The following is a 15,265-nucleotide window of genomic DNA, read 5'->3' on the forward strand; positions in this document are numbered from 1 at the left end:
ATTCCGTGGCGCAGAAGTGTTCCTGACAGCCGGCAGGGGTGGCGGTTACTGACGCAGAGGTCTGACTGTGAAGCGGTGCCCGTCAGAGTTTGCCAACAGTGCAGATGGCCGCCCTGCATGCAGGCAGTCACGTGGTCTCTGTGATGACGTAGTGGATTTTTTAAACTGGCCAGTGGGGAGCGGAGCCTGGCATTGGTCGGAGCTGTGCGCGTCACGTGGTGGTTCCGTGTCTTCCCATTGGGTGCTGGAGCTAGCGGCCGCCAAATACGAAGAGGTTAGTGACTATCTCCAGCAACCGATGCTGCGGCCCCGGATCGGCGGCCTGTAACCGGAGGAGCAGAGCGGACACCCAACGGGCCGGTAAGCGGCGCCTGAAGTGCTCCCATAGGCCCCCGGTGCCCATGCGTGTGGCTTTATATCAGTGTGTGTATAATATATATATATATATATATATATATATATATACATACACACACACACACACACACACACACGTACTTATTCCGTGTCATATAGCCGGGGTACGTATGTATAGTCACTAGTACCCAGTGTACATATATATATATATTATATATATATATATATATATATATATATAGTCACCAGTATATACCGTATTCCATGTCCTATGCCCAGTGTACATATATATATGGTCGCCAGTATAGACCGCGTTCTGTGTCCTATACCCAGTGTGTGTGTGTATCTATATATATATATATATATATATATATATATATATATATATATATATGTCGCCAGTATTGACCACATTCTATGTCCTATACCTAGTATACAGCCATGGGAAAAAGTTTTGAGAATGACATAAGTATTGGTTTTCACAAAGTTTGCTGCTTCAGTGTTTTTGGACCTTTTTGTCAGATGTTACTATGGTATACTGAGGTAATATTACAGCATTACATAAGTGTCAGATGTTACTATGGTATACTGAGGTAACATTACAGCATTACATAAGTGTCAGATGTTACTATGGTATACTGAGGTAACATTACAGCATTACATAAGTGTCAGATGTTACTATGGTATACTGAGGTAACATTACAGCATTACATAAGTGTCAGATGTTACTATGGCATACTGAGGTAACATTACAGCATTTCATAAGTGTCATGTTACTATGGTATACTGAGGTAACATTACAGCATTACATAAGTGTCAGATGTTACTATGGCATACTGAGGTAACATTACAGCATTACATAAGTGTCAGATGTTACTATGGTATACTGAGGTAACATTACAGCATTGCATAAGTGTCAGATGTTACTATGGTATACTGAGGTAACATTACAGCATTACATAAGTGTCAGATGTTACTATGGTATACTGAGGTAACATTACAGTATTACATAAGTGTCAGATGTTACTATGGTATACTGAGGTATAATTACAGCATTACATAAGTGTCAGATGTTACTATGGTATACTGAGGTAACATTACAGCATTACATAAGTGTCAGATGTTACTATGGTATACTGAGGTAACATTACAGCATTACATAAGTGTCAGATGTTACTATGGTATACTGAGGTAACATTACAGCATTACATAAGTGTCAGATGTTACTATGGTATACTGAGGTAATATTACAGCATTGCATAAGTTTCAGATGTTACTATGGTATACTGAGGTAACATTACAGCATTACATTAGTGTCAGATGTTACTATGGTATACTGAGGTAACATTACAGCATTGCATAAGTGTCAGATGTTACTATGGTATACTGAGGTAACATTACAGCATTGCATAAGTGTCAGATGTTACTATGGTATACTGAGGTAACATTACAGCATTGCATAAGTGTCAGATGTTACTATGGTATACTGAGGTAACATTACAGCATTGCATAAGTGTCAGATGTTATTATGGTATACTGAGGTAATATTACAGCATTACATAAGTGTCAGATGTTACTATGGTATACTGAGGTAATATTACAGCATTACATAAGTGTCAGATGTTACTATGGTATACTGAGGTAACATTACAGCATTACATAAGTGTCAGATGTTACTATGGTATACTGAGGTAACATTACAGCATTACATAAGTGTCAGATGTTACTATGGTATACTGAGGTAACATTACAGCATTTCATAAGTGTCAGATATTACTATGGTATACTGAGGTAACATTACAGCATTACATAAGTGTCAGATGTTACTATGGTATACTGAGGTAACATTACAGTATTACATAAGTGTCAGATGTTACTATGGTATACTGAGGTAACATTACAGCATTACATAAGTGTCAGATGTTACTATGGTATACTGAGGTAACATTACAGCATTGCATAAGTGTCAGATGTTACTATGGTATACTGAGGTAACATTACAGCATTGCATAAGTGTCAGATGTTACTATGGTATACTGAGGTAACATTACAGCATTACATAAGTGTCAGATGTTACTATGGTATACTGAGGTAACATTACAGCATTGCATAAGTGTCAGATGTTACTATGGTATACTGAGGTAACATTACAGCATTGCATAAGTGTCAGATGTTACTATGGTATACTGAGGTAACATTACAGCATTGCATAAGTGTCAGATGTTACTATGGTATACTGAGGTAACATTACAGCATTACATAAGTGTCAGATGTTACTATGGTATACTGAGGTAACATCATAAGTGTCAGATGTTACTATGGTATACTGAGGTAACATTACAGCATTACATAAGTGTCGAAGGCTTTTATTGACAATTACATTAAGTTTATGCATAGAGTGAATATTTGCAGTGTTGACCCTTCTTTTTCAAGACCTCTGCAATTCGCCCTGGCATGCTGTCACTCACCTTCTGGGCCACATACTGACTGATGGCCGCCCATTCTTGCCTAATCAGTGCTTGGAGTTTGTCAGAATTTGTGGGTTATTGTTTGTCCACCTGCCTCTTGAGGATTGACCAATGGGATTAAGGTCTGGGGAGTTTCCTGGCCACAGACCCAAAATGTTTTGTTCCCCAAGCCACTTATACCCCTTTTACACCAACTAAAAAATCCCGGGTTGATGCACGTGAACACACATCAACCCAGGATTTTCGTCGGTGTAAACGGATCAACCCGGATCCAGTGCCCCGGGGGTCTGACCCGACTGGATTGCAGGGTTGAGCACGGGTCATTCCTGTGTCACCCTGTAGTGTAAACGGCGCGATCCAGGTCATGATGACCCGTGCTGCATGCCGCCAGATTGGCCGGCTTCAGTAGCGCTTGGAGATGACGTCAACTCCAAGCGTCCACTGCCGACCAGAACGGAGCAGCGCACCCCACCCGCCCTCTGTACCTCCGGACTGCTTCGGAGTAAGGTAAGGGGGTTGCGGAGGGGGAGGGAGGGTAAGAAGCGCTGCTCACCTGCGCCGGAGAGCCGGGTCAGTGCTGACCCGGCTCCACTGTGAACGGTGCCAATCCGGGCATAGCCGTAGTGTAAAAGGGGCTCTGATCCGTGTTGGAAACGTGTTCCAAATCCCAGGTCAGACCCGGGACTTTGGTGTAATAGGGGTATTATCACTTTTGCCTTATGGCAAGGTGCTCCATCATGCTGGAAAAGGCATTTTTTATCACCAAACTGTTCTTGGATGGTTGGGAGAAGTTGCTCTTTGAGGATATTTTAGTACCATTCTTTATTCATGGCTGTGTTCAAAATTGTGAGTGAGCCCACTCCCTTGGCTGAGAAGCAACCCCACACATGAATGGTCTTAGGATTCATTCTGTGTCTTATACGCAGTATAAATATATGTGGTCACCGGTATATACAGCCTTCTATGTCTATACGCAGTGTACATATGTGGTCACCAGTATATACTGTATTCCGTGTCCTATACCCAGTGTACATATATGGTTGCCAGTACAGACTGCATACCGTGTCCTATACCCAGTGTGTGTGTATATATGTATACATATGCGTGTGTGTGTGTATATATGTCACGTGTATTCAGTACATCCTTTTCAGGCCTGTGATGGATTAAGCCCTCTCTCTGATGGTAGACACATGCGAGGGATCTCCTCATTGCATCCACCACAGGGAGTGACCCCATCACCTAGTGTTTGGTGTACAGTTAATGATGTGATGACATCTCGGCTGACCCACAGACAGGAGAACAGACGTCATGCCAGTGGCCATGCTCCCTAGGGTACTAAGGAAAGAAACATGAAAGGCTTTCCAGTCGCTGTGGTAGCTCCATGCCATGTTACACGGACATGGTGGAGGGTCACTCTTGCTCTTTTAGTCTCCTAGTCAAGCTTGTTTAATGTATGGTGACTGGTGCCGTGGGCCTGGAAAGTGGTTTAGGCCATTACAGCAGACTATGGAAGGCCTATATCATGAGTTAGAGGCCGGGGGCCTTTCACTTCATCCTTTAATGTTGCTGCTATTACAGGAGGCTCTGGGGGTTGCGACTTGGTTCCCTGAAGCTTCAGGTTTCAGCTTTCTTCAGAGAGAAATTACAGGATGTCCAGACGTTCTTACAAGACGTACTGCGTGTACAGCCTCCATCTCTCCTTCCTATGGCACCTTTGTGCTTTTAATCTGCTTTTGGTGGCTTGCAGCATCATCCCTTTCAGCTGTCCCATTTGCTGGAGTAAGGTTCCCCTGGATCTATGTCAGCTGCAAGGACAGATTCGGAGCTGGGGCTTCTGTCCTTTGCGTGAGAATAACCCTGCCCTTTGGCCTTAGTCTTCATTTCAGCCCAATGTGCTCTCCTACCTTCATATTAATTGGGATGTTGCTATTCTGGCTATAGACTGACTTATAGGTCTTCAAAAGAAGAGGGCTCTCCATTTACTGTATGTGGTCAGGGCTTTGAGGACTTGTATTCAGATGGTGAGTTATGGCCAAGGTGGAGGAGGTCCTCTATGATGCTGGGAAGAGGTGATGGCCAGCCTACAAGCAGCCCCACTGCTGGGTGTATTACTATGGCCGTCAGTCTGTCGTACATAGAGGCTGGGTAGTGCATTACTTTATAGATGTTCTCTTCCTTGTGTAATGGTAGAGATGGTCCTATCACTATGTATGTATAAATGGTGAGCTGTGTACGCTAGTTACCCAGGATCTACACCCTGTCCTATAGTCTACATTTGCATGCATTGCCCTGTGGCTATGTTATAAGGCTGTGTTATTGTATTCTTTAACTTATATTATCACTTGTTGGGGCTGGTGATTGCGATACAGGATTCCGGACACCCTAAATTCCTAGCTCTTTACAGAAGAGGTGCAGCAACATGTTGTGTATTCTCTTCCCAGATGATAATTAGTATAGGCTCATCCCATAGTCTTGTTGCACCAGTTACACAGCAAACACCCCCAAAGATTATGATTATTTTAATTATATAAAATTATCATTGCTGTATGTTACACTATAAGGGGCTATTTTATGCCCAATATAAGGAGACCGTCATTGTGAGATACCTTAAGTTCCGAAAAAACTTCCTGTGACCTAGTTTGTAGAAAGATTAGTGATTTTCTGTATTACAGATCTTTATTTTTATACATGTAATTATTTCAGGTTTTTCAGGCACCGTGATGGAATATTTTCTTTAGTTACCTTAATTCCCAGTTCCTATATTAATAATATGACTAATGTAGTGAGACCTATACTAAATTGTGCAGCAGTGACACTATAATGACCCTATATAGCAGGGGTGGGGAACCTTTTTTTTTTTTTTTCTGCAGAGGGCTATTTTGATATAACATTATTTGTGGGTACGGTGCAGGTCATGCCCCCTTTGTGTGATGTCACATGGGCGGGGCCTAATCACAGGTGATTACTACAATGCCCGGAGCATCCTGAAGATGCTCCGGGGAGCTGTAAGGGCAGCGGTTTGACTGTATGAAGCATCCTAAGGAGTCTCCAGGTGGCACGGCTGCATAGATTCTGGCTGCAGGGTGTTATTCTAGGCACTACTAGCCAGATGAGGCTAGCAGAAAAAAGCTGAGGGCCAGACCAAATGGTTCCACGTACCTTATACAGCCCCCGGGCCTGAGGTTCCCCATCCCTGCTATATGGCATTAGGGCTGGCAGTCTCTGGTAGCGGATCTAATGCTCCGGTCATGTGTGACTGCCTCACTGTGTGCATGTGTCATTCACCTGACTGTGCTGTGAATCCTTTACAGGTCCTTATTAGATCGAGGTGCGGCTGGCTCAGAGGGAACTCGTGGCCATTAAAGATCTTGGCAGAATTCATCAACCACAGGTGAGTTAATATACTAGGAATCATTTTTGCTTTATTGCATCTTGTATTCCCTCCTCTGCATGGTACTGGGGAAGGTGGCGGGAGCAGGTTAACCTCATTATATTTTTCAAATTACAGGTAGGAACATGGCGAAGAGAGTAAGTGTCATGGACAGCCATGTGGTGAGCAAGAAGGCCTCCCCTTCCCGCGTGCGCGTGGCAGTGCGCCTCCGGCCGTACATGGAGAAGGAGGAGGAGAGGACCTGTGTGAGGGGCCTCGACTCGCAGTCATTGGAGATTGTGAACTGGAGGAACCAGCTGGAAACCATGCAGTACCAGTAAGTGCCAAGGTCCCAGGCAACTACACCCTATGGCGCAGACCAATAGCTTATATTATTATAGCAGAGTCTTCAGGGACAAGATTGGCAATTCCTGTCTAAACTGATTACACAGAATCTGATCATAAAACTAGTGTGTATGTGGGGGGAGGGGGGGGGGTTAGTGGGTGTATATCTATGTCAGGATATGCTGGTTAGGGTGGTTGTCTTCCAGATACTACCTTTTTTTTTTTTTGTGGGTGGTTGGGGAATATTTTGGAGTGTTCCCCCTGCAGTTCACTAGTCACCATTTTAGGAATAATATAGATTTGTGATGAGACCGGTTTACCAATTAGAATATTTTTTTTAGCCTAGTATATAAAGCGATAGGGCACGTGTACCTTTTATAGATGGCTGTACAGCACATGGTGCATAACACACATTGTTCTACATATGAATAAATAGCTTGAGGCATAAACCCATGCTGCGTAATATATTTGCTGCCTGACGGAGCACAGGTTTAGGGTGTAAGGAATCTGTATGTATCATATAGTGTGTGTATGTATATATACGTCTGGGTTTAGTGTGAACATTTGTTTCATAGATTTGATGCATTTTATGGGGATGCTGCCACCCAGCGTGAAATCTACACTGGTTCCGTGTATCCGATCCTTCCCCATCTGCTAATCGGACAGAACGCCAGCGTGTTTGCTTATGGCCCCACAGGAGCAGGTATGTACTTTGTCCTTTTAGGCTGATCTAAGAACGTCTGGTGCTATTCTGTGTTACACGTGATAAATAACCATCTCTGTCCTTTAGGGAAGACGCACACTATGCTCGGGGACCCCAGTCAGCCTGGCGTGATCCCGCGGGCCGTTAGAGACTTGCTACAGATGACCCGGACAGCGGGCAGTTCCCCTGCGGAGGAGAACTGGACCTACACCCTCACCATGTCCTATGTGGAGATTTACCAGGAGAAGGTTAGTGACCCGCTGGCACCTCCGTCATGGTGCTGTGGTTTCTCCTATTGCTTTCTGTAATAGCTCATGTATTTGTGAAGTGGCTTCCTCTGCTAAATACACAGCTCTCCCTCAGGTGATGGACCTTCTGGAGCCCAAGAACAAGGACCTTCCAATCCGAGAAGATAAAGATCATAACATACTCATCCCCGGCGTGACGCAGAAAACCATTACCACGTTTTCAGACTTTGACGAGCATTTCATTCCCGCCAGCCAGAACCGTACGGTGGCCAGTACCAAACTGAATGACCGGTCCAGCCGCAGCCATGCCGTGCTGCTCATCAAGGTGACGTCCCCCCTTCCCCGTCTACGCAGCGCCTTCTGGTCGCTCTTTAAGCGGTTTAAGCAGCTTTAGTCTGCAGGATCTTCATATTGTTTTCCTTGTTGCTGTGGCCCTTTTCCTGGTCATTCTCCGTTCCTCTGGCAAAAGTAGGGTTATGGGGTTCTAAAAGGGCATAAGGGGGTGTTCTGGGGCAAAATGTAGGGTCGGATTGGCATGTCACTTGTGGAGAAACCTCAGGGGTGTCCCCAAGGTACATGTAATCTATTTTAAGGGCTGCAATGAATTGTCTTGTTTTGTTTAAACTGGATACTGAGATTAATGATGATACATTGCCACAAGCTTAGAGGCCCACATGTACATTGACGTGTCCTAGGTTGCCCCACTATCATGAAACCCAACCATCCCATGTTGTAGTGTGGGGATTCTCTCATGCACACAAAATTAAAGGACTCGGAGAAGAGCTGAGGGGTTTATGTGACTGACACACACACAATGGCACTCTCCAGAAGCAGGACTCTTAACACCTTTACTAAAGCTAAGAAAATTCCTGCAATGTGTAGGAATAGTAACCAATAGTAAATGGAAATTCACTCCGGCAATTGCCCTGGGTAGGGTTTTTTTTGTTTTTTTTTGTTTTGAGGTTGTTGTAAATTGAAAGGTTTATGTTTTAACTACACTCCAGGAACACGAGATCACTAAATATGTACTGCTGATGTCTTATATGGATAATATAGCTTCTATCACTGTTATGTTCTCTGTTGTGGATCAGGGTGTACGTTGGGGTTTAGGTCACTCAACGCAGTGTGGCTTACGCTCTGCCTGGTAGTGAGGCTTATTACCGGATGTACTTAGTGTGTGATTTATTGTGTGGCCAGGTCACTGTGGTTGGCATAAAGTGCTTTCAGAGCAGGAAAACGACTAGACTGAGGCAGCGTTCTGCCGTTATAGGAAACTTCTCATCAGGAGACTGTGCCTGTGTTACTCAGGCATTAGAGGTGTAAATCTTGGTGAGGGGTTGATATGACTGGATGCAATCGTGAAACCGGCTGTCGGGACTGCTTTATCCCGGCGAGGGTTAAATGACAGGCGTCTATATCTAGACACCTGTCATTTTCCCGACGCTGGGAGACCGGCGCCCAGCATCCCGTTCGAAGGGTTGCCAGGTGCCGCGGGGGTGGAGGGTTTTCTTTAGGGCACTCGAGGGGAACTTTGGGGTTAGGCACCCCCCCCCCCGGGGAACTTAAATTTAGGCAGCGAGGGGGGGGGGGCAGTTAGGGTAAGGCACTTGGGGTGTAGGTTAGGGTTAGGCACCCCTAGGGGGTTAGGTTAGTTTTTACTTGCCTACGGACGATCGGGATTTACAGCGCTGTCTGGCTGCTGCTGCCGGGATCTCTGCTTCTGTCCGCCTGCCGCTGCCAGGATTCGAACTGCGGCCAGAGGGCCGGCGGTATTTCATACCAATTCTGATATGACACCTACAGCAGCTAGCACAGTAAAGGAGCAATACACATTAGACAATATTCTCCCTGAGCGATATCATCTAGTGTGTCCCTGGCAGGGTGTGCTTAGTGTCGTTCATGACATTAAGTGCACTCGCTGAACGATATCATATAGCAACGGGCTCTCTCCCCCATTCCCCAACATGCAGCAACCAGTCAATATCGTTAGGTTGCCCTGCATGTTTGCCAGATGAACGATAAAGACGAACGACCTGCGGGAACGCGTATAGTCAGTCATCGTTTAGGTGAAAAAATGGATGATAAAGTGAATATCGTTCAGTCGTCCACGTTAATTGCCCAGTGTGTACGCACCTTAAGCCTCTCCCCACTGTGTGCCTCCGGGTGAGCATTGTCCAGATGCCACCTATAGATTGTTCACCCCCAGTATAGAGCCTCATAGTGTTATTAAAGTCTCTCGTTTTCCAATCTAGGTGCAGAAGAGTCAGCAAGTGCCGCCATTTAGACAGCTGACCGGGAAGCTGTACCTGATCGACCTGGCGGGGTCCGAAGACAACCGCCGTACGGGAAACCAGGGCATACGCCTGAAAGAGAGCGGCGCCATTAACTCCTCGCTCTTCACTCTCAGCAAAGTGGTGGATGCCTTAAACCAAGGTCTTCCCAGGATCCCTTACAGAGACAGCAAGCTGACGCGGCTCTTGCAGGTGAGTACAGGCCTGCGTGCTGATTCTGTGCTCGATAATAGGAGACTGTAGCACCAACACGCTTTCCGGTTACATTTTTATTTTGTTTTTGCTGGAAGAGAAATTAAAAAAAAAGAAAAAAAAAAAAAAACTTTCATTTTAATTATGAATGGTTTATTTTGCCAGGTGTGTGTTTCTGGGCAGCGGTTAGGGCCAGTATGCGTCTAATTACTCCCATACGTGTCCCGTGAGCGATTAAACAGCCGCTCATGTCAACGGGGGAATAAAAATTTCTGGTTGCAAAGAAAACGCTCATGAAGGTTTTGTCACTTTAGCCGTTTCTCTTATGAATGTAAAGCGCTTGTGTGACACCAACCTAAGGAAAGTAGAGTAGTCTATTGTACAGAAATGGATAATAAAGCAATTATCCCCAAATGTAATGTTTGTGTCCTAGCAATATAAATGTAAGTAAGGTTGGAGTAATGTGTAGGTAGAGGCAACTGGCAGAATGACCTTCCGCGCGGGCTCTGACGCGTCACGTTACATGAAGCAGCTGGATACTATACAGGCCTGTCTGCGCGCTCTCCTGTTCTGTACTATTGGCTAGGCGGCAACAACACTAATCATCTTTGCCTGATATTAGTTCATGGCTAAAATGTAAACGATGAAAGGAAAACCGCAGGAGAAATATATATATATATATATAGTAGTTGAAGGGTGAAATATTTTCATTTGAAGGGATTGTAATCTGATAACTGTTGCTTGATGCGTAAACGTAAATTCTGGACTGTACTAGCACTCTGCCTGGTATTCGCACCGTCTGGCCTTTACCGTAGCGGCCTCGCCCCTAATGTCAGTCCGCCTAGGAGAAAATAGTGAGAAGTTTCTTGGATGGTGCGAAGACAGATTTATTATATAAATTCATCCTTTTAATATATACTTTGGACAAATACAAAGAGAACCCCTTTTAATCTGATGTGTAGAGAAAGTTGAGCATCTCGTAATACCACTGTGCTGGGGGACACAAGCCCCGAGGGCTGTGCTGGGGGGATTTTATGCTTTACTGAAATAAGTTAAGCTATTTAAGACCTTTTTACACACTTAATGTTACTGTTCTTCCTAGGATTCGCTTGGGGGATCCGCCCACAGCGTCATGATCGCAAACATCGCTCCGGAACAGACGTATTACTTTGACACGCTCACTGCCCTCAACTTCGCTGCCAAGTCCAAACAGATCATTAATAAACCTTTCAGTCAGGAGACCACGCAGGCCCCAGGTAAGGTGGCTCTAATGCAGCTGGTTGCTGACCGCTCGTACTGATGAGTAACATCCTGCATTGTAAAGGATTCCTACGTTTAACCTTGCGATACCTGGATAACCGCCTGAGCCGCTAGTTTGCAGAGTCCATAAATGCCACACCATGGCTTCAGTGGGGTATCCAACGCACGGGAAGGGGTGTAATACAGGCCCCCCGCTAATCCTGTTTCTGTGACTGCATCGTGAATGTGTCTTACAGGAAAGCAGCTCCATCATGAATAAGGGACTGTCCCAGGAGATGTGGGTGCTCCTGATTGTAGATTAGAATCTCATAACCTCTTATGTAATATCTGCCCCTTACAATGTGGGAACGTATCCCCAAAATACCCCAGCAAATGTGTGCCAAGCAACCATTAAATGTGCCCAGATTACCGATAATCACTCGACTGCATAAACCCCGGAAATGTGTCCATCACCGAGTTACACCCAATGTAATTAGAAATGTATCAAACCGTTACTTAGTGTAATATGAGTGGTGGCAGCACATAGTGAGTCTGGGGGTACATGTGCTACCTAACCCTGGTCTAGGGAACACTCAGAACCAGGCTTCCCTAGGGCTCATATAATACCAATTTCACCGCGCTCGTGCTCGCTTTGACCTACACACAAATATAAGTTAACCCCATAAGGTATGGTGTCCTTCAGCTGTGATGCGAGAGCTGGAGCGTCTCATTCTGGACAACTGATTATTTCCCTTACACCAGGTTTACTCTTGTGCATTTAAAGCTGATGGAGCTGTATATGGTTAGTTAGATCAATAACTATGTAGGATTGTCTCTCCTGACCAGTATGTGTAATGTCTGTGATTATAAAGCATAACCTTCTGACCTCTGTGTCCGCTCAGCTTATCCCACTTTGAAGAGACCCCGCGAGGATGTGGAACCGGCTCAATTTCGGTTGAAGAAAACCAAAACTAACTCTACAGACGAGTCTCCCAACTCTAGCGATGGCCCCAGCAAGTGAGTTACCTGTGATGTGTGTGTAGGTCTATCAGCGGAGTCTCTGCTCGGCCTCCCTCTAATTCTGTCCTTCCTCACAGGCAGAAGCTCAACCTGGCCTCGCTGGAGCCATCGGTGGTGGAAAGGCTCCTCAAGCTGGATAGGATCCTAAGCGAGAAGGGAAAGATGGAAACCCAGCTGCTCAGCACCCCCAAACGGGAACGTATGGCCCTGCTGAAGAAATGGGAGGAGAGTCAGATGGAGATAGAGGTGAGCAGGTTGCTGGCTTATGGTCACAGAAGCCCAGATAGCGCTGCGTTATTCCGAGCAGTCCTCTAGTAATGTCGTCCTCCTCCCTTGTCCTGCTCAGCGACTGAAGGAGAAACAGAAAGAGTTGGAGGAGAAAGCCATGGCCGCCGAGGCTCGTTTTGAGAAATCCAACGGCTCAGACTTCGACTTGTCCGATTCCAGCGTGAGCGAAAGTACGTTCCGGGCACCTCTGAGAACCCGCGCCACATCTACTGCCAAGACTAAGAAAGTACTGCGCATCCTGCCGCTGCAGGGTGAGTGTTAATGGAAAACTAACACCTTGGCAGATGCCATGCATGGGGGAGCGGAGAGAGATGACACTGTCCTGGGCATCGTCACAGAAGGGCTCGCAGCATTTACAGGCCAGGGTTATCGGGATTTCTGGCAGTGGTTGTCCCTATTGTTGGTTACACTGTTTCTGCAGTCAGTTGGGTCGTGTTCTGCAAGAAATTGATGTAGATTCTAGGGGTTAGGTCTTCGCTGGCCCCTTACTTCTCCCTTTTATATTTTCTTTCAGGCCTCAATCTACAGCAAAATACCCACGAAGATATCATTGTAGTTGAAAAGAAAAAACGGGTAAGGGGGATTTTGACAGAGATGGGTTTTTTATGTGCTGGGAAAACTGGCGGCTGCCTGAGTGAGTTCTAGATTCTGCCAATCGATGATTAAATGGTCTTGCCTGTCTTACGCACAGAAACCCTGCGCAGGACGGGAGAACGAGCCCAGCTGGGAGCTTACCATGCAGACAGACCTGCTCCAGAACGGCAGAGAGAAGATCCTGAACCTGCTTAATACCGGCTCGGTGAAAGAGCTGAAGTCCCTGCAGAAGATCGGCGACAAGAAAGCAAAGCTCATAGTGGGCTGGAGGGAGGTTAATGGCCCTTTAAAAAATGTGAGTGATAAAACTCAGCCTCCTCGTCATGGGGGCGCACCCAACTAAGCGCATGCTAAGTGTTCAGACAGTCGTCTCTATTCATTATTCATTTTTGGTAGGGGGAAATAAGTGGGGGGCACCTGTCTCACCCAGTTGACTTCTCTGTGGTGCACTACATATGACAGTAACACCTGCCTTTTGTTTGTCATAGGTGGAAGATCTTGTAACGATGGAAGGAATGTCTGTCAAACAAGTCTCTTCATTTTTAAAGGTGATTATTCCTTATTGATGTATTGTAGCACCTTCTCCTGCAAGTTATTATTTTCTGCCCCAAGGTCATGGCCACATACTGGGGCTGAGCTGTAACGTACAAGGGGGGGGATCCTGCTGCGTATAGTGACACGGGTACTAACGTCTATTTATAACTTACAGGCCAACATCCTGAGCATAGTGGCCAGCCGAAGACCCTAAGACCCTCACACCAGGACCCTGCACTTCTCTTTGAGAAGCCTAAATCTCATGGATTCTGTGAAACCTTTTCATTCACCTCGGCCCAACTCCGCGTGGGACTAAAGTAGGTGTGTACGGCTGTGGATGGAGGGACTCCCGTGGGTCCTCATGTGTCCTCATCACATATCCCCTACTGGGACTATTGCCCATGACAAACGTCAAACGGACACCAAGACAATGGGGGGGAAGGAGGAGGGGAATTATATCACCTGCCGGGATACTTGTAATTTAGTTTTACCCCTTTTTATTTTTATTAGTTTTTTAAATATTATTTTGGCAGCTTTTGAACTGAATTAGTGCCGTGAGACTGCACTGACCGTGGATTAATGTGGTAACAACATTGTTAGGGTCCAAAACTCTTCTACGACGCTATGCAGCTTTTGATTTAAATAGTTATTTTAAAGGCCGATTTATAACCATCTGGAACAGACTGACCTGTCCTCAGGAGCAGAACACTGTTGCTAGGACCTCAGACATTGCCGAGACCTTTTAATACTGATCATGGTTGCGGAGTAACTTATTTGTTCCTGCCCAAAATGGCTTTTCTGCCAGCCTGAAACGTTTCCTGCCAAAGGGTGTGAACGAGCCAAGTCGGATCTTATAAAGTTAATTGTTTCAATCTGTGGTCCACGTGTTCATATGTGTTTTTTATTTTGGGCAAGCCTCCTTCTTTGATTTGATAATAAAACATATGATATTTTTTATTTAATTGCTGTGATGTATATTTTTTTTCCATAACTTACACTTTAACTCGGATGCTTCCTGACTGGATGATATCAGGACAGAACTAGACCTTGCTGGGTTTCTGTGGTCTCCTTTGCAAATGGCACTTTTTTTCCATGTCCCTGTGGAGTTCTCGGTGGGTTGAGTCCTAATAACCGGAGTACTAGGAAGTTCTAATAGAGTTCGGTAATCAGGCCTCTGCTCTCTGCATGCCACTGATGACCTCGGTTCTCTGTCTTCCTGGCTTGTCCTCTGAAACCCTCTATGTAGTCTCCCTAGACATGGCTTCCTCATAATTTGCAGAGCTCAAGAACCACGCACAATTTGTGTATTGTACTCTTGTGGCCTCATTTGGGGACTAGGGATGGTTGGTTGGTTTGCGCCTGGTCTCCTGGTGGTTGTATAGAAAGGTGTCTTCCTTCTGCAGGCCTGTGGCCAGACACCAGACTCGTATGGTCATGGTTGCGGTCACGGCACTGAGGGGTTAAACCCTGTTGCTGCAGCGCCATATTCATATGATCTGTTAGGGCAGCACAGACTTGGTGTAATGGTTAGCATTACTGCCTCACAGCACTGAGGTCATGGGTTCCATTCCCACTACGGCCCTAACTGTGTGGAGTTTGTATATTCTCCCTGTGCT

At 45.6% G+C, this 15,265-nt stretch overlaps 1 protein-coding gene across 2 annotated transcripts; it reads left to right on the top strand.

Annotated features, from left to right (window-relative positions):
* The first annotated feature begins 169 nt into the window (after positions 1–169).
* Positions 170–14,611, top strand: KIF22 (kinesin family member 22). Of its 2 annotated transcripts, none has more exons than XM_088457455.1 (15): positions 170–274; positions 6,137–6,216; positions 6,334–6,532; positions 7,116–7,243; positions 7,331–7,491; positions 7,607–7,816; positions 9,744–9,974; positions 11,077–11,230; positions 12,116–12,230; positions 12,311–12,479; positions 12,580–12,772; positions 13,036–13,094; positions 13,213–13,410; positions 13,604–13,663; positions 13,825–14,611. In XM_088457455.1, exons 3-15 carry the CDS (start codon positions 6,342–6,344, stop codon positions 13,861–13,863), a joined length of 1,908 nt encoding a protein of 635 aa, XP_088313581.1. In that variant the 5' UTR covers positions 170–274; positions 6,137–6,216; positions 6,334–6,341; the 3' UTR covers positions 13,864–14,611. The 2 variants fall into 2 exon arrangements, with proteins under 2 accessions (XP_088313581.1, XP_088313580.1); XM_088457454.1 differs by having other exon boundaries at positions 177–360.
* Positions 14,612–15,265: the final 654 nt, after the last annotated feature.

The sequence above is a fragment of the Taudactylus pleione genome, unplaced genomic scaffold (assembly GCF_031769625.1).
Source record: "Taudactylus pleione unplaced genomic scaffold, aTauple2 ptg000762l, whole genome shotgun sequence".
NCBI classification, from domain to species: Eukaryota; Metazoa; Chordata; class Amphibia; order Anura; family Myobatrachidae; genus Taudactylus; species Taudactylus pleione.

Excerpts from the sequence above, each read along its gene's own strand:
- KIF22 (XM_088457455.1), top strand. The coding sequence starts at position 6,342 with ATGGCGAAGAGAGTAAGTGTCATGGACAGCCATGTGGTGAGCAAGAAG. Across the intron at positions 9,975-11,076 it reads AGCTGACGCGGCTCTTGCAG|GATTCGCTTGGGGGATCCGC; the intron begins GTGAGTACAGGC and ends TGTTCTTCCTAG. Across the intron at positions 11,231-12,115 it reads GGAGACCACGCAGGCCCCAG|CTTATCCCACTTTGAAGAGA; the intron begins GTAAGGTGGCTC and ends GTGTCCGCTCAG.